At 39.1% G+C, this 23,924-nt stretch overlaps 1 protein-coding gene across 1 annotated transcript in view; it reads right to left on the reverse strand.

Moving 5' to 3' along the window:
• Positions 1–1,071: 1,071 nt before the first annotated feature.
• The window catches only part of LOC139733621 (sorting nexin-29-like), a 61,062-nt gene continuing 38,209 nt past the window's right edge, over positions 1,072–23,924 (reverse strand). The window contains exons 8-18 of the mRNA XM_071644432.1: positions 13,544–13,643; positions 12,782–12,852; positions 10,759–10,822; positions 8,304–8,432; positions 7,758–7,846; positions 6,606–6,678; positions 5,958–6,161; positions 5,307–5,403; positions 4,486–4,626; positions 3,571–3,710; positions 1,072–2,163 (exon numbers count right to left, since the gene is read on the reverse strand). Of these exons, the coding sequence (XP_071500533.1) occupies positions 2,064–2,163; positions 3,571–3,710; positions 4,486–4,626; positions 5,307–5,403; positions 5,958–6,161; positions 6,606–6,678; positions 7,758–7,846; positions 8,304–8,432; positions 10,759–10,822; positions 12,782–12,852; positions 13,544–13,643 (1,208 nt within the window). The 3' untranslated portion in view covers positions 1,072–2,063. The remainder of the gene's footprint in view (positions 2,164–3,570; positions 3,711–4,485; positions 4,627–5,306; positions 5,404–5,957; positions 6,162–6,605; positions 6,679–7,757; positions 7,847–8,303; positions 8,433–10,758; positions 10,823–12,781; positions 12,853–13,543; positions 13,644–23,924) is intronic.

The following is a 23,924-nucleotide window of genomic DNA, read 5'->3' on the forward strand; positions in this document are numbered from 1 at the left end:
CCTGTCTGTGACCTTTGACCTTGTGACGACCTTCACCTCCCCAAGGGACATCTTCCATCCAAGTTTGGTCACAAACGGACAAAGAGATCAAAAGTTATGAGCCATAAACGAAATGCGCCCTAAAAACTTAACATTGGGCCCTAAAAGTTCGTTGACCCCTGTCTGTAACCTTTGACCTTGTGGTTACCTTCAACTTCCCAAGAGACATCTACCATCACCCAAGTTTGATTGCCATTGTAGCAACATGTGCTGAGTTACGTGTGATAAGAGAGTCTTGCAAGTAAACTTTAACGTATGACCTCAAATGACCTTTGACCTTATCATGTGACCTCTTATGGTACCATAACATGAAGGTACCCCCAGTGCATCCATCACCCAAGTTTGATTGCCATTGTAGCAACATGTGTCGAGTTACATGTGATAAGAGAGTCTTGCAAGTAAACTTTAACGTTTGACCTCAAATGACCTTTCACCTTATCCTGTGACCTCCAACAGCACCATAACATGAAGGTACCCCCAGTGCATCTATGACCCAAGTTAGGTTGTAATCCAAGCAACTTATGTGAAGTTATTTGTCAAAAGAGAGTCTTGCAGGTAAACTTTAACATAGAAAAGAGAGTCTTGCACATACTCTTTAATATATGATCTCAAATGACCTTTGACATCATCACATGACCTCCGACAACACCAGAACATGAAGATACCCCTAGTGCTTCTATCACCCAAGTGTGGCTGCCATTGCTGTTACAGATGCCAAGTTATGCATCATAAGAGAGTCTTGCAGGTAAACTTTAACATTTGTGACGGACGACGGACGGATGACGGACGGACGACGGACGGACGCCATTTGGATCCCTTAGTCTCGCCTTCACCTCCGGTGGGCGAGACAAAAATTGCTGATATAACTTGCAAATTCCTGACGTGCATTAATTATGTAGACTGCAATAAATATTTGTGAGCCATTCAAGACATAGCAAGGGGTTTGTCTAACAGTCACTGCATTCTCCAATCTGGTCACGAGTGTGGGGAAATGTACATTCACGAAGACAACTAAATATTGTGCCTTATGACCGTGTGTCTTGTTTCCTGTTTGCAATGACGTGTTAAGCCATACCTTTTATTGTAAATTGAAACTGCAGTGCTGACAATACCAAATCATAGTGCTACACAGTCTTGAACCACCAGTGGAGTAAGACGACTTTCCAGAAACTTTCCAGAAAGTCAGTGAGGATACAAACAGGTATAAATATAACCAACAAAATCTTGTCCAGGGCTGGAGGCAACCTCAGCCCCAGCAAGATTGGTGGGCTACAGCAAATTCTGCCTGTGAGAAAAGGTTTAAAGCCTACTTGTATATGTGGCTTTGTGCGGTACGCATGAGACAACATTAGAACTGGTACCCAGTCCAGCCATACACCATGGTCTGCGTCTATTTTCTTTTTCTTTCTTTTCTCTTTTTCATGGTGGTGGCAAACTTTTTTCCTTTTTTCCCCTTCCAGAAATCTGTATCCAAGAATGATTTCACAATGACTTCACATCACACTGCACAACTTGTAAAAAAAATCCATACTGCACAGATCACAGCGGAACTGTGCAGTAGTCATTTTGACACGAAGCAGCCAATGAATTTCTCCCATCTAGTCGCTGGTGGTGCACAAAAAAATTGTAAATCGACGAAGCGTAAATCATTAAAGCTTGATATCGTTGGTCTGTATGCAAAAACCAAACATTCATGCATTGTGAAAACATTCATTGCTTGGTCCAGTCAGGAGTCACAGTCCCATATGTACACTTACTTGTGAGCTTGTGTATGCAGTGAACAGTAAAGTCTTACACAGTCCATTTAACAGAGAATACAAATACTTGTTTAAGCACTTCAGTCTCTAAGACTGTGTAGAGGAGCAAAAAGCACCTTTAAGAGTCTCTTTGTGCAAGTTGTCGTCATCTCGTAACGAATTGTCCCAGTGCCCACGGCGGCTCGGCTTCCTACATCCATTGCATCAGCAGTGAAGGCTCTGGCATCAGGCGGCCACTCGAGTGGTTATGTGTAGTCTCTCGTCAAGTCAGAGACCTTCGTAAGTGGGCGTCTCATTGCCTCTCCTCCCAGCCATCAAACGTGGCTTGCTCCCGCTGCCTTTACTCGATTTCCTTCCCATGCTGTCTCTGCAGATGAAGGGAGAACATGCCATGATGAAATAAACTTACATTAAACAAGTGTGCAATCAAACGAATCAGTGTCAAAGACCAGACGGAGTTTGATTTTGGTGATTCCTGGATCCTAATGTACCCAAATTTCTTGTAATTATGAGCTCTGATCTAAAAGAGACTTTGAAGCACACAGAACTGAAAGAAGACTAGAGCCAGAGTATTGGTCTTAAAAAGGACCCACTCATTCCATGAACAATATGAAACATGATGGACCGCAAACAACAGGCATATAAGCTGGTCACTATGGAAACGTTAAGTGAACACACAATATGGTCTCAATGTCAGAATGAATCAGATGCTAGAAATGGTTAACCACACATCCTTCCCACATCCTGAATATGTCACACTTCTCATACCGTAAAAGTGAAAATTTTTGTGGTGTTGAAATTTTTGCACATTTTGTGCAACCAAAAACTACCACGAAAATAAAACCACGCTAATATTTTTTTGCATGCCATATGTTTGTGTAGTTGATGTTTTGATTCCGTGGAATTATAAACACGCGATACTCATCTTACCCAGCCGAGCGCGAAAAATGACTCACGTATAAATATCCATTTTTACAGTACTCCATGGATGGAATCGAGGGCTTCTTTGCTGAGGGTTTCTGTGAATTCCAGCTGCTTGTACATACTAGAAATACTAAACTGGACAGCAAAAGAAAGTACCCACTTCTGTCATAGACCGCACACAAAAATTCACCCCCTAGAAATAAAAAATTTTTGTACACAGGTATGCTGCAATATCCATTAGTAATCACATACCCAATAGCAAGTGATTATCTCTATTACAAAGAAAAAAATGACATGCACAGCATCTTGGTCACTGAATCAAAAGTCACAAAATGTAACAGAATGAGCCTTACAAGTTTTAGGCAAAAATGAGTGTCACAGGACGAAAAAAAAAGCAGTCACAAAAATCAATTTTCAATAATGTGTATGTCCTCCTCGTGCCTGGATACATTCCAGGCATCTCTAATGCATGCTCTGGACAAGCTGTCTGGCGTAGTCCTGGGGAAGTTCTGTCCATTCCTCCTGCAGAGCTTGGATCAATGTTGGTTGTTTAAAATGTCCATTCAGTGGCCATTTTTGCATGGTGGAAAGTGCTTTTGTGTGGGACTTTTGATTCAGTGACCAAGATGCTGTGCATGTCAAGTTCTTCTTTGTTATGAAGACATTCACTTGCTTATGTGCATGTGATTAGTAAGGGGCATTGTAGCACACCTGTGTACAAAAACTGTTTATTTCTAGGGGGTGAATTTTTGTGTGCAGCCTTTGACAGAAGTGGGTACTTTCTTTTGCTGTCCAGTGTAGAAATACTTGATAAAATGTGTCACTGCAACATGTCTGAGTCGTCACTCACCCGAAGAACGGAATCAGCGAAATGAGAGTCTCTTTGCTGGGTGTTTCTGTCAGCTCAAGTGAATTCTGCACACAAAAATTGATCACCAGCCTCAGATAGTGCTGCAGCTTTTTCCGCCTCTCCTCCACGAATTTTACATCCTACAAAACAAGAAGACAAATATAACACTTGAGTAAGGGTGTGGACTCCATTACCCATGAAAGAGTACTGGATGAGAAAAACTGATGATGATGTACATACAATTTCATGGTATTGATTTTTAGTCTCTAACAGGTAACTCTGCTTTAGAGTAAATCTGCTGTTAACATGAGTGAGGTTGAGAAAAATGAATTTATGAAAATATTAGCACAATTCATTAAAGCATCATGAAGACTAACACATTTTCTTGCTTTTCATGTCACTATATTTGTGTTTCAAATTAAGACACTGCTGCCTCTTTACCTTGCCTTTTTACCATATTCACTACCACATTATCAGCAGTCTTCCATGAAAGAACTTAAAACATATTGAATAAAGTGTGAGGTTTCTCTATGAATTTTGCATTAGAATTTTCAACCCCTTTCAGAAAATGATGTACATCTTTCTGTCCTAAAAAACACAGATCCATGCATCTTTGAATAGAACACATTTGAATAGACATATTGTCTCTGGGGTGACAAGATCTCGTATCTCAGAATCATAAATTTTCAGATGAGTAAACAACTTTTACATTTTTGCAAAATAACATTGATGTTGACATCAAATGTAGAAACATTGTTTTGGATTACATTCAAAATTGTTCTGTTTTAAAACTCAAATCAGTATTTTTGAAAACTCAAAATGGAGTTAGGAGGATTTCTAATATATGACAATTGAGATATGAGGTCTTGTCACCCAAGGGATGATAATGGCTGGCAGCCAGCTGGAGTACCTTACCTTGTTGCCGACTGCCTTCTTTGGGGGGAATTCAAACGTGTTGATGACAGCGTGGGCTTTCTTCATCTTCTGGTGCAGCTCACGGAACTGGGAGTAGCGGCGGTAGACGTTCCACTCCTCATCACGAATCCTCACGTAAATCTAAAAATCAAATTATTCCCATACAAATGAGTTTTTTCTTTTGAATATGTTCTATGAGTTGACATTTGGTGTTTCATAGTACTTTTCCTAGAATTTACAGTTCTCCCCCTTGTTTTGGCATGTATAGGTGTATATAAACAAGGGTATTTGCAAAGAGACATGCAGCTTGTACCTGTTTGGAACACACTTCTGATAAAGATGCCAGCTGGTTGCTCTATTTCTAGCACTGTCACATGAAGGCTGTTGTACAAACATATTTTTCTGTAATTTTTTTTTTTTTTTTTTTTTGTACAGCAATGGTATTCAGAATTGGATTCACTTCCACAATAAAACATCCACATTAGATAGATCTTTGTTCCTCTTTTATCTCATAGTGTGGTGATAACATACAGACCATGTAATCAAGGAACTAAGGAAGCCATGCTCTTGACATTTCCAAAGCTGGAGATTACTCTGATCAGAGAATGGCCTATTCTATCAATAACTTTCCGAGACTTAGGTGGTGCTTTCAATACTCTGCCATCTGTTATATCCTGATTGAAAGTGAAAATATATCTATCTGTCCACAAACAGGAAAAGACGTAAAAAAAAAACATATCACACATAAATTTTTCTTGAGATGTCTCTCACGGCATGTGCTTCTATCACACACCAACGGAGATGGGATGTTGCTCCCTTACCTGGTAAACGTGGAAGGCATCTTTTCCTTTCCCCCTCAGGAAGGCCGACGGGATCCACAGGTTAATGAGGGCCCTTGTGGCAGGGGCTAATGACGCTCTGTATGCCAGAAAATAATGGTGTTGGGACAGAGAAAGAAACTCTTTCACAACAAATGTAATAGGTGAACCTAAATTCTTACTTCAACACTAGTGACAAAGCATAACTCATGCCCCTTAGTTGATGGATGAATTGCTATCTTTTGTCAAGAAGAAAAGGGTATCAAAACATTCTATGAACTTGAACACTACTCTTATAGCATTTTACAATGTAATGGGGTTTGATTTAATTTATTTTGTCAAATGCTATCACACATGGTGTTAAACGTACACGAAAACAAAATATTCACAGATAGACCTCTGGACGACACAAAATCAAATTTTTGGAACCTCTTTCAAAAAGCATCAAATCAAGTTATAGATCAGCAAAATGCAAGAATTCAGCTTCACAAAAAGGGCATGCAGATGGAACAACAGTGTCCTTCATCTATGTGCGTAAAAAACTGGCTGTTGTGCCCATTTGGCGTAAATGTCATGAATTGAGACAAAGTAAAGCACCTATGCCACAGAAACAAAAGAATTAAATTACAGAATCACTGTGGGCAAATGACTCACGTCTCCGAATCTGGTGAATTGACCTCGGAGTCGGACCGGTCCTCGGGCAGCGGCCCTCGCAGGTCAATGAGCTCCTCCCGCATCAGCTTGATGAGGGCGTCCTTCGCCTTGAGCTGACGGCTGAGGTAGTCATTGAACTCCATCAGCTCGCCATGCATCTCCGCCACCTGGATCAGCTTGTGTTCGTACTGGGAGGCCTGCTCACTGCATACGTCAAACGGGATAGAAAGAGAGAGAGATTGATTGACATGGAGGGAGTAAGAGTGAGGGACAGAGACAGGAAGAGAATGATATACAATCAGGGAGAGACAGAGAAGAAAGAGAATGAGAATTTCATAAAACATGATTATTTGCAGATTGTTGATATCTGCATTGACCTGTTGCCTCTGACAGCTGGTTTTCACCAATAATTTCTGTCTGTGGGATTAATTTCCCTTTAAAAGCAATCCTGATTCCATATCTTCTGGAACTTACAGTACGTTGTCCTAACTTGGTGGGTATCACAAACGAATCAGTGCGTGAGTGTATATGTGTTTGTGGGTGTTGGTGCGTAATTCTGCTACAGCCAATGTTAGAGGGCATTTAGACACACAAAGACTGATGCATGCTAAAAATCTTGTGTTTATATGCTGTTCTTGAGGCTCCTACCTGTAGTCAATTTGTTTGGAACTTGGTTCTGGGATAGCAGGTTCTAGGTCCTCGGGCCTTGGGCCTGGTAAACCTGAAACAATGAGGAAAATAGATTAATTCAGACACATGCTACATCAGTATCCATCATTTTTTTATCATTTGTGTTTTCTTTTAAAGTAATGAAACAATCTTACAGCAGAGTGAGCTGCACAATTAAACATATCTATATATCCGCTCACATAATATATTTTGGTAGGGCATGTAAATGTGGACACCAAAATTGTAACCATATCTTAAGCTTATGTTTCCTTTGTTAAACATTAACAATGCATAATGATAACAGTAGTATCATGGTCTATTTTCTTCAGTGACATCATCAATCTTCAAGTGAGCCATGTCATTATAATAAGCCCAGCATTGACAATCACCCAGAACACAAGGCGGAACTTTGAGGGCGTAAGACCATGTCAATGAATAAGTAAAATAGGCTAGAAACAAACACTGGACCTCTTGTTTCAGAGTCCACAGATCTACACTGTATGCCACTGTGCTCCTGCATTGTGCATTGAAGCAAGAGCTACACAGTCTGCACTAGATATCATTATCCTGAAGGAAGCACGTTGCTACCTCAAAACACCACTGCAGTATATGCCATTGAAGCACTCAAAGGGTGCGTTCGAGCACTCTAAAGTGAACCAAAGCGAACTGGACCAAAGCGTACCGCACCGAACTGTGCCAGATTTGAAGTGTTCGAGCGCTCTGTTGAGAAAGCGTACCTCATGAGTTATTTTTAGAAAAGGTCACGCATTTTGTAGCAAGAATGTCATCCACCTGGCGCTTGAACCACTTACACCTGTTTCGAACAAAGAGAATGTCTTTGCATTGTGACGTATGCGCATGATACGTGCATGCTTTACAGCAAACTTTTGGTACGCTTTTGGAGCACATCGGGAAGTGGTCCACTTTTGGCTCGGTACAGAACAGTACGGTACGGTACACTTCAGGAGCGTTCGAGCGCTCCTCTGGCGCATGTACGGTACGGTACAGTTCGCTTTAGGAGAGCGCTCGAACGCACTCAAAGTATAACTGGCGTATATGGGAACTAACTTCTGCATGCTCACATTCTGCACTTAAAATTACAACCTGTCAATGTCAACCATGAACTCTGACCTTCTATGGCTCCTGTTGACCCTTCCCTCCTCAGCATCTGGACAGCAGCTACGTATTTCTTCAGCTGATTTTTCAGGAGCTCATTCTCTCTGACAGAAATAACAACAATTACAGAATATCACAATAAATAGAATTGTCTTTGAAAAAGGTATTGTGGTATGAGAGTTGCAATTAAGTTAGAATATTCTAGCAGGGCCCTGTATGTTTTGAAATGTTTAGTGTGAATATGTTTAGGCTGATTTCCTCAATGGCAATGAAAAAAAAAAATCATAAAATGTCATGCATAAAGCTTGTTAAACGGTCATCAGAATACGAAAATAGATGATTTTTTTTTTTTTAAAGAATACTATGGTACCAAATATGGATTCAAATATGTAACATGATTTTTTCAAGATAACAGCTGGATATGTGTGGTAATGCCACCACAACTCAGGGAGTTGAGAAAGAGGATATACTATGGAACACTGGCTTTTGACAGCTTTTGGCTGGTTTCTGGTTTGAAGCATGCAAGGAATACTACACCAAAATGTCACATCAGATGAATACCTAGTAAGAGCCTGGACCTGGGAGTCTAGCTTCTCCTCACTCTCCTGTGTCTTGGAGCGGAGTTCTTCTAGCTGGCCCCTCAGAGAGGCTGAGTGTTCCATCTCACTGTCCAGTAGGGCTCGCAGAGATCTGAGGATACATACACAGGGATACGAGCGAGAGAACTCGTGTGCTATCATGCAATGTCTGAATGCATTATTGGGTCTGAACTTACACTGCTGTATGACTATCAACATGATCCAGACATTGATCTTACTTTATACAAAAGAGGAGAAAATGTTGGCAATTACAAAGATGATATAATGATAAAAGAAAGCTAAAGACAATAATGCTAATACTACTGCAAAGTCAACGTATGATGACAATGATGACTATTGTATCATCATCATTTGAACTGTCAATGAGAATATAAACCAGACAAACAATTATATTCATATGTACATATGTAGAAACCTGCCTGGTCAGACAGAGAAATGTCATCATTATTATATTACTTTAATATTCAGCCATACATACAAAATTGCAGCATATCATAGTTGTACAGACAATGTATCAATACATGCACATAATAATCAAAATGTGAAGGAGTTACACGTGGGCCAGGCCTCACAGAAGTAGAATATAATATACTGAGTGATTAATGATACTGCATATGGCATATTGATCTCGCAAGCTATGCAAACTTTGCAAGTTGACTGACATGATGTGAAATACAGATGTATGAACAGCACTTCAAAATATTGCCCCTCTTGAAGTGAATACAAGAGACCCGCGGGTCTAGCGCTCACCTGAGTATCGCAAGTTCACCTTTCACGCAGTCACTAATCTAAATTATTCACAGCTCTACCAAAATTTGACCAGGCATTCTCAAGTAGAAGATGAAAATGTACAATAAGGGCCCAATTTTTTTAAGATTCCTTAATTTGGGGGGATTGGGGGCCCCCTGGGGCCCTCTGGGTGGGGCATGGTGCCCATTTTGATAAATTGAGATCCTGACCCCCTAGGGATGCTACCTGCCAAGTTTGACAAAAATCCATCATGAGGTTTTCAGGAAGAAGATGAAAATGTACAATTCAGGCCCCCATTTGGACCCTTCCAACCACCACCCCCCCCCCCTACCCAAGAGGGGCACCCCTGGATCTCCTATGAACAAACTTGAAACTACAGTCATTAATGTACTCACTCATAGTATTATCTCAGCTCTATATATAACTTCTGATTCTAGAGAAGATTTATAAAGATTCCTTCATTTGGGGGATTTGGGACCCCTGGGGGCCCCCTGGGTGGGGCATGGTGCCCATTTTAACAAATTGAGATCCTAACCCCCTAGGGATGCTACCTGCCAAGTTTGGTGAAAATAGGTCATGGGGTTCTCAAGAAGAAGATAAAAATGTACAATTTAGGCCCCATTAGGACCCCTCCTCACCCCCTCCCTCCCCTGGGTCCCAAGGGGGGCACCCCTGATTCTGCCATGAACAAACTTGAAACTACAGTCATCAATGTACTAACTCATAGTATTAACTTAGCTCTATCACTTCTGGTTCTAGAGAAGAAGATTTTTGCGGATATTCCTTAATTTTGGGGGGTTTGGGCCCCCTGGGGGCCCCCTGGGTGGGGCATGGTGCCCATTTTCACAAATTGATTTCCTAACCCCCTAGGGATGCTACCTGCCAAGTTTGGTGAAAATGGGTCATGGGGTTCTCAAGAAGACGATGAAAATGTACAATTTAGGCCCCATTAGAACCCTTCCCCACCCCCCTCCCCTGGGTCCCAAGGGGGGCACCCCTGATTCTGCCATGAACAAACTTGAAACTACAGTCATCAATGTACTAACTCATAGTATTAACTTAGCTCTATCACTTCTGGTTCTAGAGAAGAAGATTTTTACAGATTCCTTAATTTTGGGGGGTTTGGGCCCCCCTGGGGGCCCCCTGGGTGGGGCATGGTGCCCATTTTAACAAATTGAGTTCCTAACCCCCTAGGGATGCTACCTGCCAAGTTTGATGAAAATCGGTCTTGGGGTTTTCAAGAAGAAGATGAAAATGTAAAAAGTTTACGCACGACGCACGACGGACGACGGACGACGGACGACGGACGACGGACGACGGACGACGGACGACGCACGACGCACGACGCACGACGGACGCCGGACGAAGGGCGATCGCAATAGCTCACTTGAGCCTTTGGCTCAGGTGAGCTAAAAATGTACATTGTCTCCACTCCTGGAAAAAAAAAAAAAAAATATATATATATATATAACTTCTTGATAACCGTGTTTATGCTTTATGTCTCATCATGTTGCTTTGGTTCCAGAAGGAAAGTTAACCGCTCTAGAAAAAATTTCTAACAAGTCCTGATACTTGTTGATGTTGTGCTTAAGAAATGATATGCTGTTTGCAGTATGCCATGGACAGATTCCATGATTTTATGGCTGGAAGACAGCATTGCAACTCACCTGTTTTTCTCCAGGAGATCATCGCTACGATTCATGGCAGCCAGGAGGGCTTGTCTGAGATCATCTGTAGCAGACAGTGAATGAGTAGGGATACATCCCAAATCAAGTCTATAAAGGATATCATCCCTTACTTGTATACTGTAAAAGTGGATATTTTCGCGTGACTAATTTTTCGCGCTTGGCCTGGTCGGAAGAGTTTCGCGTGTTTTTAATTCTGCGGAATCAAGACATCACGCACAGGCACATATGGCAAGCAAAAACATTCGCGTGCTTTTATTTTCGCGCTTGTTTCTGGTTGCGCGAAATGCGCGAAAATTTTAACACCGCGAAAATTTCCACTTTTACAGTATTACTTTACGTAAAGACATTTTGGCAGCATTTCCTCGTCTCAGGCTGTAACTTGATATAGCAATCATATGATTCCAGCTGGGATCATTATAAACTACACACTACACAGATGACACTCTATACATGTATGTCTGCTAAGCTATCAGAAAACATAGAGAGCAGTAGAACGTACCATTTAGACAGTGGAACTCTTTGTGCATTTCATTTCTATCATAGCATGTACATCCTTAACTAACCCATATTGTACCATACTGTAAAAGTGGATATTTTTGCACGACTAATTTTTCATGCTCGGCGGAGAAAGAGAGTTTCGCGTGTTCTTAATTTCACGCGATCAAGACATCAACTGTTGGAACATACGGCAAGCAAAAATATTTGTGTGCTTTTATTTTCGCGCTAGTGTCTGGTTGCGCGAAATGCGCGAAAAATTTCCACACCGCGAAAATTTCCACTCTTACAGTACTTATATTCAGTAGCTAATTATCTGCCCATGCTCAAATGATCTGCTACAGGAAAATACACCTGTATGCCAGTTGATTCAGATGAAAATACAATGTATCATACACCATGTAAATTGTTTGTGATAAAGTTGTTATTTCACAAAAGTATGGTATCCTTATTCAAGTTTATCCTCTAACCCAGTATGAGTCAATGCAATCTGCTGTAACTTGCTATACAATAGTGTTATTTGTTTTATAACCCCAAGGGAAGACAAAGGAGAAGAAGAAAAAGGAGGAGGAGGAGGAGGAGGAAGTGGAAAGGAGAAAGAGGGGAAAGAAAAGAAAGAAAGGAGGAGGAGGAGGAGGAAGTGGAAAGGAGAAAAAGTGAAAGAAAAGAAAGAAAGGAGGAGGAAAGGCAGAGAGGGAGGAAAAGGAAGAGGAGTAGGAAGAGGAAGGAAGGAAAAGGAGAAGGAGGAGAAGGAAGGGGGAAAGAGGAGGAAAGGGGAGGGAGAAGGAAGAGGAGGTGAAAGGAAAGGGGAAAGAGGGGGAGGAAAGGAGGAGGAGAAAAGGGGCAAAGGAGGAGAAAGAGGAAAAGGAGAAGAAGGAGGAGAAAGAGGAGAAAACAGGAGGAGGAGAAGAAGAGAAGGAGGAAGAGGAGGAGGACAAGGAGATGGAGAAGAAAGAGGAGGAGGAGGAGATGATCTAACAGTCCTTCAATACAGGCCATTATGATACAACAGGGACTACACGGGCTGAAGGTAACTGGCATTCTAGTTTTGGGACATCTGTGCTGAGTGGAGGTAAAAAATTCATATCATAAAATTACTATTGTCCCATGGGCACGCAAGAACACCATGAGTTACTCTGTTACTATGCTTTCTTCCCATACTGTACATCTGCTGACTTACATGCTTTCTCCAGTAATCAGCATGGATGTTCTAAAACTGAATGCAGAGAGAACAGGGATTACACAATTCATGCGATCTACTTTGTATCACCATGATATCGGTGTAGGGCCATGACACTGATATGTCTGAGCGGCATATCTAACTTACCTTAACCCATTCAGGACGAGTCCCGAATGTACTCTGGCATGTGTCTATGTGAAATGCGTGTTGAAGCAAAATCAACCCGTCCTCAACGGGTTAAGGGGTTCAACCAAATAGCTCGAAAATTTATAGCGGGGTACATGGGCACACAAAGAGTTGTAATAAATCATGGTGTCAAAGTTTTACCTGATGACATCGACTGGTATTGTGCTGTCAGACTCTCAGTTTCTTCCGTCCTGCTCAGCTCCCCCAGAGAGCTGCCAAAGATTAGGGAGAATAACTGCTTCATACATATATATATATATATATATGTGTGTGTGTGTGTGCCCTCTACATTTTGATACCATTGCATGTAGTTTAGAACTGCAAATGAGGTTATTAGCAGTATCACAAGATAATGTACATAGGCCGATAGGTTTATATTAATTGCAGTGGGTCTGAAAGAACCTCTTGAAGTTGTACCCAATTATGTCTTCACCAAGCTTCGTTTCACTTTCTGTTCAGATAATAAAGGGTCACAGTTTACAACTGCAGTCATGTTTTGTAGCTCTAATTACAGGCCAGCCAAACAATCTCTCCTATGGCATTGTATCTCTCACTTACACCTGTTTTTTTTTTTTTCCCTTAAAGAAGAAATTCACTCCAGAATTTTGTAAAGAAAGAAAAACAAAAATCCCCACAGTGCAGTGCAAAATTATCAAAATTGCATATGAAATAAGAAGTTATGACATTTTGAAATTTCACAATTTTTCAGAAAATACTTCTTGACCAGTCGTTATGAATTGGTTTTTTAATTTTTCTTTTTTTGCCTCTTGAAAGATTCTCCTTGGATTAAAAACTCAACCCCCTTTTGACTCCATTTTACTCTCCTGGCTTGTTACTATATTGGATTAAAGCAGTTTTGAACAGCTTTGCTTTTTCCACCAACACTAACATAAAGTTACCAACCTTTCGGTGAGTCCCTTTTGGGCCAGGACCAGCCCCATGGTAGCGTTCTCAGTTTCCGCACCAAATGCTAGCACACTGGAGTCATTGGACTGGATCTCATCTAGTGTGAAATAGAATCAAAAGAATTGCAAGAAAATGGAACCACAAATAATTTCAGGTGGCAGCAAAGATCATTTTACTGCCATTTTGTGCACACTAAATAAGAGAATAAAAAGAAAATGAGAATATAAAACTGAAGAGAGTCCATTTAAGATATCAAAACACATGGAAATATGACTATGAAATATGACATAAAGCAGGGAATGTGTCTCCAAACTGACCTAGCAGTGGAAAATGACTTTAAAGAATTTTTCCACATGACTTTGTATCAAGATTTCAACATGGGCACTGTGATACGTGTATCATGCAAAAGTGATTTCTCCAGATGTTACGTCCAAGAATAGCGAGTAGCGCCTGACTTACCCTTCTAAAAATTATCTCAAAATTGTATTAAGGGTGCAGTGTATCATTAACCCATTGAGGACGGACTGATTTTGGTATAACACGAGTTTCCCACACACACACACATGCCCGAGTATTCTCAGGACTCATCTTCAATGGGTTAAACATCTGTAAATACGATCCGTCAATTGATATGTGAATACCATTCAGGAATGAAACTGATAATACTCTGATATATCCAATCTTTGCAAAACCTGGCTTGGGACAGAGCTCCATATGTGATGCGCTCCGTCGGAATGAGTCAAAAGTTGCAAAAAATGAAATTGTAGTTATGCCTATATGTGAATTCTACAGACTCTAAGCTTTACACTGATATGTAATACAACTCATTTCGATATCCCTATAGATCATAAAAACGAATATAAACTACGTTTATGATGTCAGTCCATTTTCTAAATAACGGAGAAAATCGCTCTCAAAGTTCAGGCTACGTTCAAGCTCACAACCTGTTTCTTTCACGGGACGAAACAATACAGCAGTCCTGCTTAGCGACGGCGTTTAGGCTCCATCGCACGCACTACCGTATAAGGCGATAGCTTGGGTATGTAAGATAATCAACCAATCGCAGGACAGGTCTGTCAATAACGATTCTGACCAATACGGCAGCCCGAATGTAAACTTCGGTGCGTTTGTGTCCGTGCCGCTGCTGCCGCATGAATGAGTCGGTACACGTTGTGTGTCGGCTGCGTTGTAGTTTGCCGCAAGTTTTTAACTCACAAACAATAGGAAACAGTAAAAAGAAAAAAAGGCACGCAATGCGTCTTACGAGAAGCGTCTTTTAGCGAGGGCGTTGATCGCTTCCATTCTCCTCCCATGTTGTTGTCAATGGAAACTAAAGAGGATGCGTTTAGCAAGTACCAATACCTAAACCTGAGAACCTATTGTAGGCGGGCACGCAATGCGTCTTACGAGAGCGACTTGTAGCGAGGGCGTTCATCGCTTCCATTCTCCTCCGATGTTGTTGTCAATGGAAACTAAAGAGGATGCGTTTAGTATGCAAGTACCAATACCTAAATAGAACCTGAGAACCTATTGTAGGCGGGGGTTTAAAAGACAGCATCGGTAGAAAAAGTCAATGAAGTTAATTAACGATAGTCGTCTTTTGAGATCGTGTTCTTTGCCTGTACTAAAAACCCTCAAATTACGCACATGGTCGTAATGTTGCAGAGCATCAAAGACTGCTTTCGCGTCTGTTCTGCCGCAGCTGTATACAGCCGTAACATTCTGAATTCCCGCCATATTAGGCACATTTCATTTATAGGCGTTGCGTGCACAGTAATTATCGCTTATCACGCTTGCCAATGCTGCACATATCTCAGAAGCAAAGGTTGATGTAGGCTTGACAGCTTCACGTTGGGTTTCCAATGATTGTATCATAAATATACTTCTTATTCTCGGTCACTTTTGTGATACCATAGCATATAAAAAACCATTAACTTGTAGCTTAAGCTGAATGTTTTTTTTAACATCACATTTGCAGTTACAATCTTTCTGCTGAATTTGAGAAGTGGAGTATAGATAATAATACTGACAAATATTCGGAATTAATACTTAGGGTCATTTTCAAACGTGAGTGACACGACAATCTGAGAGTGAGAAGGGCACATATCTTCCCACCTGGAGGTTATGAATGGATCATGACTACCATTTTAGGTTCAATGTAGGACTGGCATGTACCATTACCAGTTGGATTTGAATTCTCCAATTAACAAGTAAATTATGATTAAAAAACGATGCGTGAGTGACACGACAAATTTCGGACATGGGTTTCTGACCATTAACGGTTACAGCTGGATTCGTGCCAAAGTAGTACTCCAAGAGAACCATGAGTAATAGTGCATGTACATCAATAGTGTACCTATCTAACATATATAGTCACAATCAATCCCTCCATCTCTGTTGTAAATGGTTCACCCTTACGTGCCGTGAGTGACACGACATCCAAAACGTGAGTGACACGACAAGTGCAAAAATTCCATAATTATCTCAACAATGTAACTTTTTTGGTATTATGTTCATGGTAACTCTGCACTAATAACCAATTTCTATTCTAATGAAAACTAATGTACACATTGTAAGACTTCAACAAATGTTCAGTACGTAATTTTGCACTATGAAGGATTTGTTTTACTCTATTTCTTCTACACAATTCTTTCTAGGATGAGAAAAGTCTGTTTAGAAAAAATGGTTTGTTTGCTTCCACATCGGCTTGAAGCTACTAAAAGTGATTAGTTGTTTTTTCTTGTTGTTAGTTCATTGTTGGAGAAGGACTACTGCTGTGACTTCATTCTGTTCTAAGAATGGCTCTCCTTTGCTGCACTCAAAGCAATTTTGATGGATTCTTGTCTTTTCAGAAATGTCATACTCCAAGCACTAGCCTCTTTACAGATCACTTAGTACAGTCTGACCACAGTTATCACTTTTCTGGATTGCTCAAAAATCAAGGCAATAGACTGCATGGCACATGAATGTCTTTGCTTGTTCAGTACAAAATGATATCTAAAAGTACAAAACACTTGATTCTTATGCAAAGTAATAGTAATTCAGGACGTAAATGTTGCTATGATACAACATTATATTTCTACAAACCAAAATACAGTTGCTAGAAGGAACAAACTGTAGACTCTGAGGAAGGGGTATTTCCAGTCACATTCCTTTTCATTTCCACATTATTTGAATGATGAAACATAAAATCATCATGTAAATAACTGGATTGAATAGTAAATTGGTAATGTCTTTTGTATGCCCCTAACACAACTTGCATAGAGTGTCATGTTTGAGCACATCTCTCTTTTCTGACAAAATGTGTCGAGATGGCTACCAGTCATGACATGGTCAGATATTCACAATGTAAGTCGGAATGTGTTTCACAGACAAGTCAGACAGCAACTGATCATAACACTATTAACAGGGATGTTTCTGTTTCTCTTCTCAAACAATGTTTCAACTCACAATCTTGCCAACACAGTGTAATCGCTCAGCATGATATGCTGTTGCTGCTGTTACATACAGAGTTGTAGGTTACATCAATTGCCTGAGAGTTTCATGGTAAAAATATATAGATCTATAGAAGATCATAATGGATGCAGAAGATTGGTCAAAACCTTGTTAAACAGTGCACTTATTGCTGATGAAAGTCTCACATATGACAATGTTTAATAGATTATGCAAGGGCTTGGGCATTCATTATGACAGATATCACTATTGCAGTGTAGAATCCAAACTATTACTCTCAATCATAACTGAACCTTTAAATACTTTTCCTACGAATGTGTAATGTCTGCAGCATGGCGATGTAATGTCCATAGCACTTTTTTTTATTGAATTATGCAGGTATTTAAAGAACTGTGTGGATGTGTTGTGTGATATCACACTTTAGCTTTGCATTTGAATTTAGAACAAAATTTGACCAAAACACTGTTTTCTACCAAAACTTGTATGTCAAAAATAGTATGGACATGGCGCTTTGAAAGAGGTTGAAATTTGAATATGGGTAATTCCATGGGGTTGGGACTGAAATTGTGACATACAAGTTGAAAATTCAAGTTGGGTAAATTGAAATTTTCTTTTTCCCCCTGATTTGTTACTCCCATTCTTCAACTTATTCCACTAGAAATCTGTTTATTACTTCGCACACTTTCAGTCAGCATGGGTAAACAGGTATGACAAATACCTACGTTACATGGACTTCACTTTGTGACATCCTCAACAATTTTGTGTTCTGAAATGATAACAATGAACATATCCCAGTTTTTTTCCACCATAACACATCAACATGTTATCTGACAGGCACATGAGATCATTATTAGTAAGATTGTCCATTCTGATATCAACTGCAAGACACTTTTATTAACATATTTTTCCTACAAACCATTTACAATTTTAACCAAAGGTTTAACTTTTTCCTCAAGAGTGACACAATAACAACAATCTTTAAAAAACTACAGTCGAGGCAAGTGAGTTGTATGGACATTCAAGTGAAAACATGATTTTATTGTTATCATCAGGGGTTTTCGTACTACAACCTTGTTGACAGTATACTACCTATGTTACACGGACAGTATGTCTTCGTAACATAGGTACATTACGACATATCAACTGATTTCCTTTGTTGTGGTGTCAGATGTTAAAACCTACACACATAGACTTTATGTATGTTCCCATGAATAACACTAATGTAACAGTTCTTTGGAATTATACCTGCTGTATACCTTTGGAACAATACCTATGTTACACAGACTTCAATTCTTTGTAACTCTGGTATGAAAGAAGGTAGACTTAATAATAAGAAGAAGAATGATGTCGAGCCTTACACAATTTGACCTTATATACTCTGACTAACAACTTCATCAACTGTCAACTCAACTATGAAAACTAATAAAGAGAAATCATACAAGTTTTCTTGTCTTTCTCCATGTTCTTTGTTTGAAGTTAATTTCTGCTCTTTTCTACAATGTCCATTTTCCCTCCGTGCAGTTTTCTTTTTGTCTAGTTTGTTATGTTCGCTCTTCTTTGGTGTTGCTTTGTCAGCTTCCTCTCTCTGTTTGTGGAGTGCTGTGGCTGTGCCCTTTTCACTCTTTCACGTAGTTTAATCACGTAGCGGCGGCAGAGGAGGATCCATGGCAGATTCATCAACAAACTGGACAAAAGGTGTGAAGAGAAATAAAATGAAAGAATTAACAGAAAATATGTGTCTGTGTACTCTTTATATTCCTGTTGATGTATCTGTGTATATGAATGGAATTAAATAATGTGGACAATTTTGCTTACCTTTCTACCTCTTGTCATACCAGTTGGCTACAGTTCCATGTGTACCATCCACCAAAAAAAAAAAAGAATATGGGTTATGCTTAAAATGATGTACAGCAGTAATGTTAATAATATTAATAATAATATAGCATGTAAAAAATCATTTTAATATTCTACGCTAATTTTTTTTTTTCACTATCTATGTAAGTTAGCAAGGCCAAGGGCAGGGCGCTGCCCCCAGTGTCATGGCTAGGGTTAGGGATAGGGTTAGGTTTACGGTTACGGTCCTATTCCAAATAGACCTCAAACAAAATACTAGGCCCCCTTCTTTTTTTTTACGGTACTCAATCCCCATCAAATTCAAAATTTTTGCCCTCTTTTTAGGATAGGATAGACCAATATTATAAAATGCCAATTTTGATTGCGGTACATATGGAACTATTTCCTACCAATTACCTACTCAAAATGAATACGAAACTGGCATTTTAGCTTTGAGACTTTACAGTGGGTGAACGTGGAATGGAAACAGTGAACCCATGTAATGCTTCATCAGAGCACCGTAAAGCCATCTAACACTATTAACAGGTCAGTGAAATCTTGAAAGGAAAACGCTGACATTGTAAATCTGTTCAAGAGAAAGAATCTAACAGCTCTTAATTCCCAAAATATCAACAACAAAATTGGGCAAACTCTTTCTTTAGCTCAGACGCAGTCTGGACGTCTACGTATTCCCACTTCATAGTACCGTACTAACGTTCAGCACATCTACTTGGTAGATACGAATGACATAAGTAAGGTCCAAAATTCACAAGAATCGGGAGGTAAAATAATGTTACATTGCCGTGAAGATACACTGGACATACTTTTGTACGGTTTTCTAAGAGAGGGACACATGCTCCTTTTGCAGAGACGGGCATAAAAGGGGAAATTTGGCGATCACAATTACGAACATGAACAAGTAACAAATATCTCAGTATGTGGGACTACAGCGTGTTAACAGCGTCATCGTCCACCGCATATTTGGCCAGTTTAGTGGTTTTAATATCGTTTTTTTCCTCCAATACAGTTTACAAAATGTGACAAAAGTTATTTACTTCGTAAAATAGCGTACAAGCTTACTGATTGACATCGGAAACATTGAAATTCCCGATCGGAAACATCGAAATTCACGTACCGATGTAACACGGACTACAGCAGAAAAACGGGTCTTGCGCCGTCCAGGTAGGTGTGAACGGGCTGTAAGTGGTCTTCCCGCCGTTGGGGAAGTACTGCCAGTGACGTAAATACGATTGCTGAAGTTAGTAGCTCTTCTTTTTGTCGCGAGCGCGACTTTCTTATCCGATGTTACATGAAGAGGCCGGACTTCGGACGGAAGTACGGTAATATGTTCTGTGTTTTCTCTTTTATTTGGAGCTTTTTGATGCTAATTTTTGGACAATAATACTCCTAAAATATGAGTCTAATTATAGAAATCAAGTTTCTGATCATATTATGATTATAAGTGTATGTAAAACCATGCAATACCGATGTTACAACAAAAATCGCCGCGGACTTCGTTTGTAACATCGGTATGAGGTTGCTTCAAGATGCTCTGGTGTTCTTATTTTGTGACACATGTTTATGTGCCTTATAGTCTTTGTAGAAGTCACCTTGCCTCTCTTAATTATGATAGGCATAATGCTGAAAGGTTGTGTATTTCTGTATTACATTGCCATGAAAATGGCATATATTTTTGTCACAACTGGTACCACAAAAAAACCATGAGACATCAACAATGAAACAGTCACAGACAAAATAAATTTGTACACAGGCTTGTTTTTTATTCATCAAATAATTCTTCACACATCTCTCTCCAAGAATAACCACAAACCACAAGCAATTATTTGATAAAATTTTCAGAATATGACTTTTATTCCCTGCACAACATGAAAATCTAGAGCAGGCCCAACCCCATGGAATGACCCATATATAATATTATATTTTATCAGATACCAAGGAGGATTTATCAGCTGAAAGTCATTTTATAGTGAAAATTTCTACTTCAGAAGATAGTATGCAAATTTTGCCAAATATGAATATTTTCAGCAAAAGACACACTATTTCAATAGCTGAAAAATACTGGGGTTTTTTCCAAATTGGACCAAAAAGTGTTATATCGGTTTGCTATGACCCTTCCTACAAATTGTAAATACTATCCACTGTGAAACAAAGTTGTTTCTGGATATTTGCTTATTATTTTTGTTTTTTATTCTTGGGGTTTTTTTTTTAGTGGAATGCCCACATGTAAAAGATATGGTGCCGATTTCAAACACAAACACGCTGTAACATGCAGATGAACTCATCATAACCAGACTATTCCTGTTGCAATGGGCAAATCTGAAAATAAATAGGGAAAGCTACAGGAGGCCTACTCTTACCAAGGATGACATTTGGTTATATTCATTGTTTCCATTTAGTATAATGTTTTAATGATTAGTCTCTGTCCTGATATGTGTACAATATGATATCGTGAGTGACACGACATATCGTGAGTGACACAACATTGTGAGTGACACGACAGAACTTTGACTGTAGATTCTGGCTTTACATATTACAAATTGGACAAAGTAACTACACATGAAATAAGGTATTATGAAACTGTATTTGCTCCTGTATTGGGGTAATTTGATTTTCAAAATGCACAGCTCTAGAAAACTTTTTATGTTTAAAACGTGAGTGACACGACAACCATTTTTGAAAACTTTGAAGCCCTCATTTGTTCTGAAAATGATTTCTGAGAATATGTAATGCTATTTAGGGGATAAATACAATACTAAGGTTTTATCTTATCAACAAATACTCTTTAAATACAAATATTCTATCATGATTTGCAGTATGTGAATTTTGATGCAAAAATACACATTTTATGACATCAAATTACCCAAGTTCTAAATTTGCTGTATTACGAGATATAATAAATTATTTTACGTAATCTTTATGGAAGAATATGGTCTAAGATATCTAGTTTCAAAAAATATTGAAGCCCACTGATTTCTTCCAAGTTTTAATTTTCACCCTCATGTCCACTTTTGTTTGAAAATGGCCTTAGGCCTTCTTCATTTCGTTTTGTATTCACAAACCTTATTCGAAAAAATGATTGCTTGATTACTTCGGGTAAAGGAACCACCGGCAATGACCGGAAAGGAACCGCATTTAATTTTCTTGTTAACGAACCTAAGCTAATAGTGAACCATATTTCATTGTGTGATTAACGAACCTTCAGAATAATCAATTGTATTACCCCCCCCCCCCAAGAAAAAAAAAACAGTTCAATGTCATGCGTTGTCAATAGTGATAAAAGGCCAGATTTTATTTCGTAGTGTGTCTCAGTACTCCTGTGCTTACTTTTAAGGGTGTGCCTCTCTCAATGATTGCGATTGATGTTCAACTAATTCTTTCACGCAAGCTTGAACAGGAAAAAGCTAAAAGTCAGGCAAGATGACGAGTTTTCTTCCATGAGATACAATCATTAAGACACACATCTATTCCCGAAAGTTGTGTGATTGCTTATGTGCTAAAGAATATTGTGTTCATTACATGAATCAGGCACTATACAAAACGGTTGAAATCTACTGAAAGTCGAACTTCGTTTTTTTTATTTCATTTCCATTTCAAGCGGGGATAGACTAGAAATTGGTTTGTCTATACTGGCAGGAGACATTACAGTTTTCCAGTACATGTTCCGCATTTAAACAGTCGCCATATTTTCGTGGTCAGAATCAGATAATGGACACATGATATATTATAAAGATAAAAATACAAAACAACGAATACGCCATATGTACAAACATTATGAACTTCAATGAATTAAACTTACCTGTGACATTCTGCATAAAAAACAAGCACGCCGATTAAATGATATTTTAATAGAATTAATAGAACACACAGCGATCCTGCGTGGCAGATCAAATCAAGTTCAATTGGTGAGAAAGCTAAATGAAGTTAAAAAGTTGACTTCTTTTCGTTTCTCTTTCAATTCATGAAAACAGAATTACATTGTATATCTATTGAAGAGGATTGTCTCTGTTGCGAACGATCGCCATACAGTTGTATATAGCACTGTTAGTCTTCTGCGCTAATCCGAATCCCTAAATACTTTAATTTCTGCTTGATAATGTAATAACCCTGCTATAACTTTATAAAGGACTCGCAAATTAAAAGTTTCAAACCGTATACTAAAACATTAGTACACGGTGTATTTCAAAAAAAACATTTTGAATGCGTTGTGTGTTAGCATGTTAATAGCATCAATCTGCCTTTTATTTTCCGTATGTAAAGCGCACAGAAACTTAACCAAACGTTACCAAATACAGTGAAATGCATTGTACGGCGTGGAACTATCATTAGAAGTATATCCCATTCCTTTTTTTTTTAATTTGCTTGAAGCAGTCGTCAAACCATGTGTCATTTTCGTAGCAACATCACTTAGGAATTAGAATGTATGAAGATAATCGTTACTCATTTATTTTTTCGCTACTATTATAGCATTTACATTTTCAACTTTTATTGACATGCAGTATTATGTTACTGTATGGTTATGATTACGAATGTTGGTTATGAATTCAAAAGACTGGTTTATTAATCGAACTATAAAGGTAACAGCTGTTTTGAAAGTAGTTCGATACAAGTTCAAAACGCAATCGAAGTCATCGTCATAGGGGGAACTGATAGCTCTAGAAAACTTGTTTAGGCTAGTAAAGATTGCCGTATGCAATCTTTGTAGAAAGTTTTGACTTAGGCCATCTTTTGAGTATTTTGAGAAATTTTATAAAGAATTATTTGTTTTGATTATGTCAAGAATTAGTTTGAACTATGAGAATAAAAAGGCGCGGTTACCCAAACAATGTCGTAGGTCGATTAGACATGATGGGTAAAGTAAATTCATGACTTGACTAATTTTTACTGAATTGATGATCTCTTCTGTAAACCATCAGTTATGTCTTGTAGATGATACCTCTGTAATCGTAGTCAAAATTCTTTTGAGCGATGAGACGAAAACCAACAAACAAAATACCGTGTATCATCGCTCGAGATTCCACCATTTGGCGTCACCGGACCAACAATAAGTGGCAAATCAAATGGAATGTTATGT

Source organism: Diadema antillarum, unplaced genomic scaffold (genome assembly GCF_040938485.1).
Source record: "Diadema antillarum isolate AM-2024a unplaced genomic scaffold, OU_Dant_1.0 seq00000484_RagTag, whole genome shotgun sequence".
Taxonomy (NCBI): domain Eukaryota; kingdom Metazoa; phylum Echinodermata; class Echinoidea; order Diadematoida; family Diadematidae; genus Diadema; species Diadema antillarum.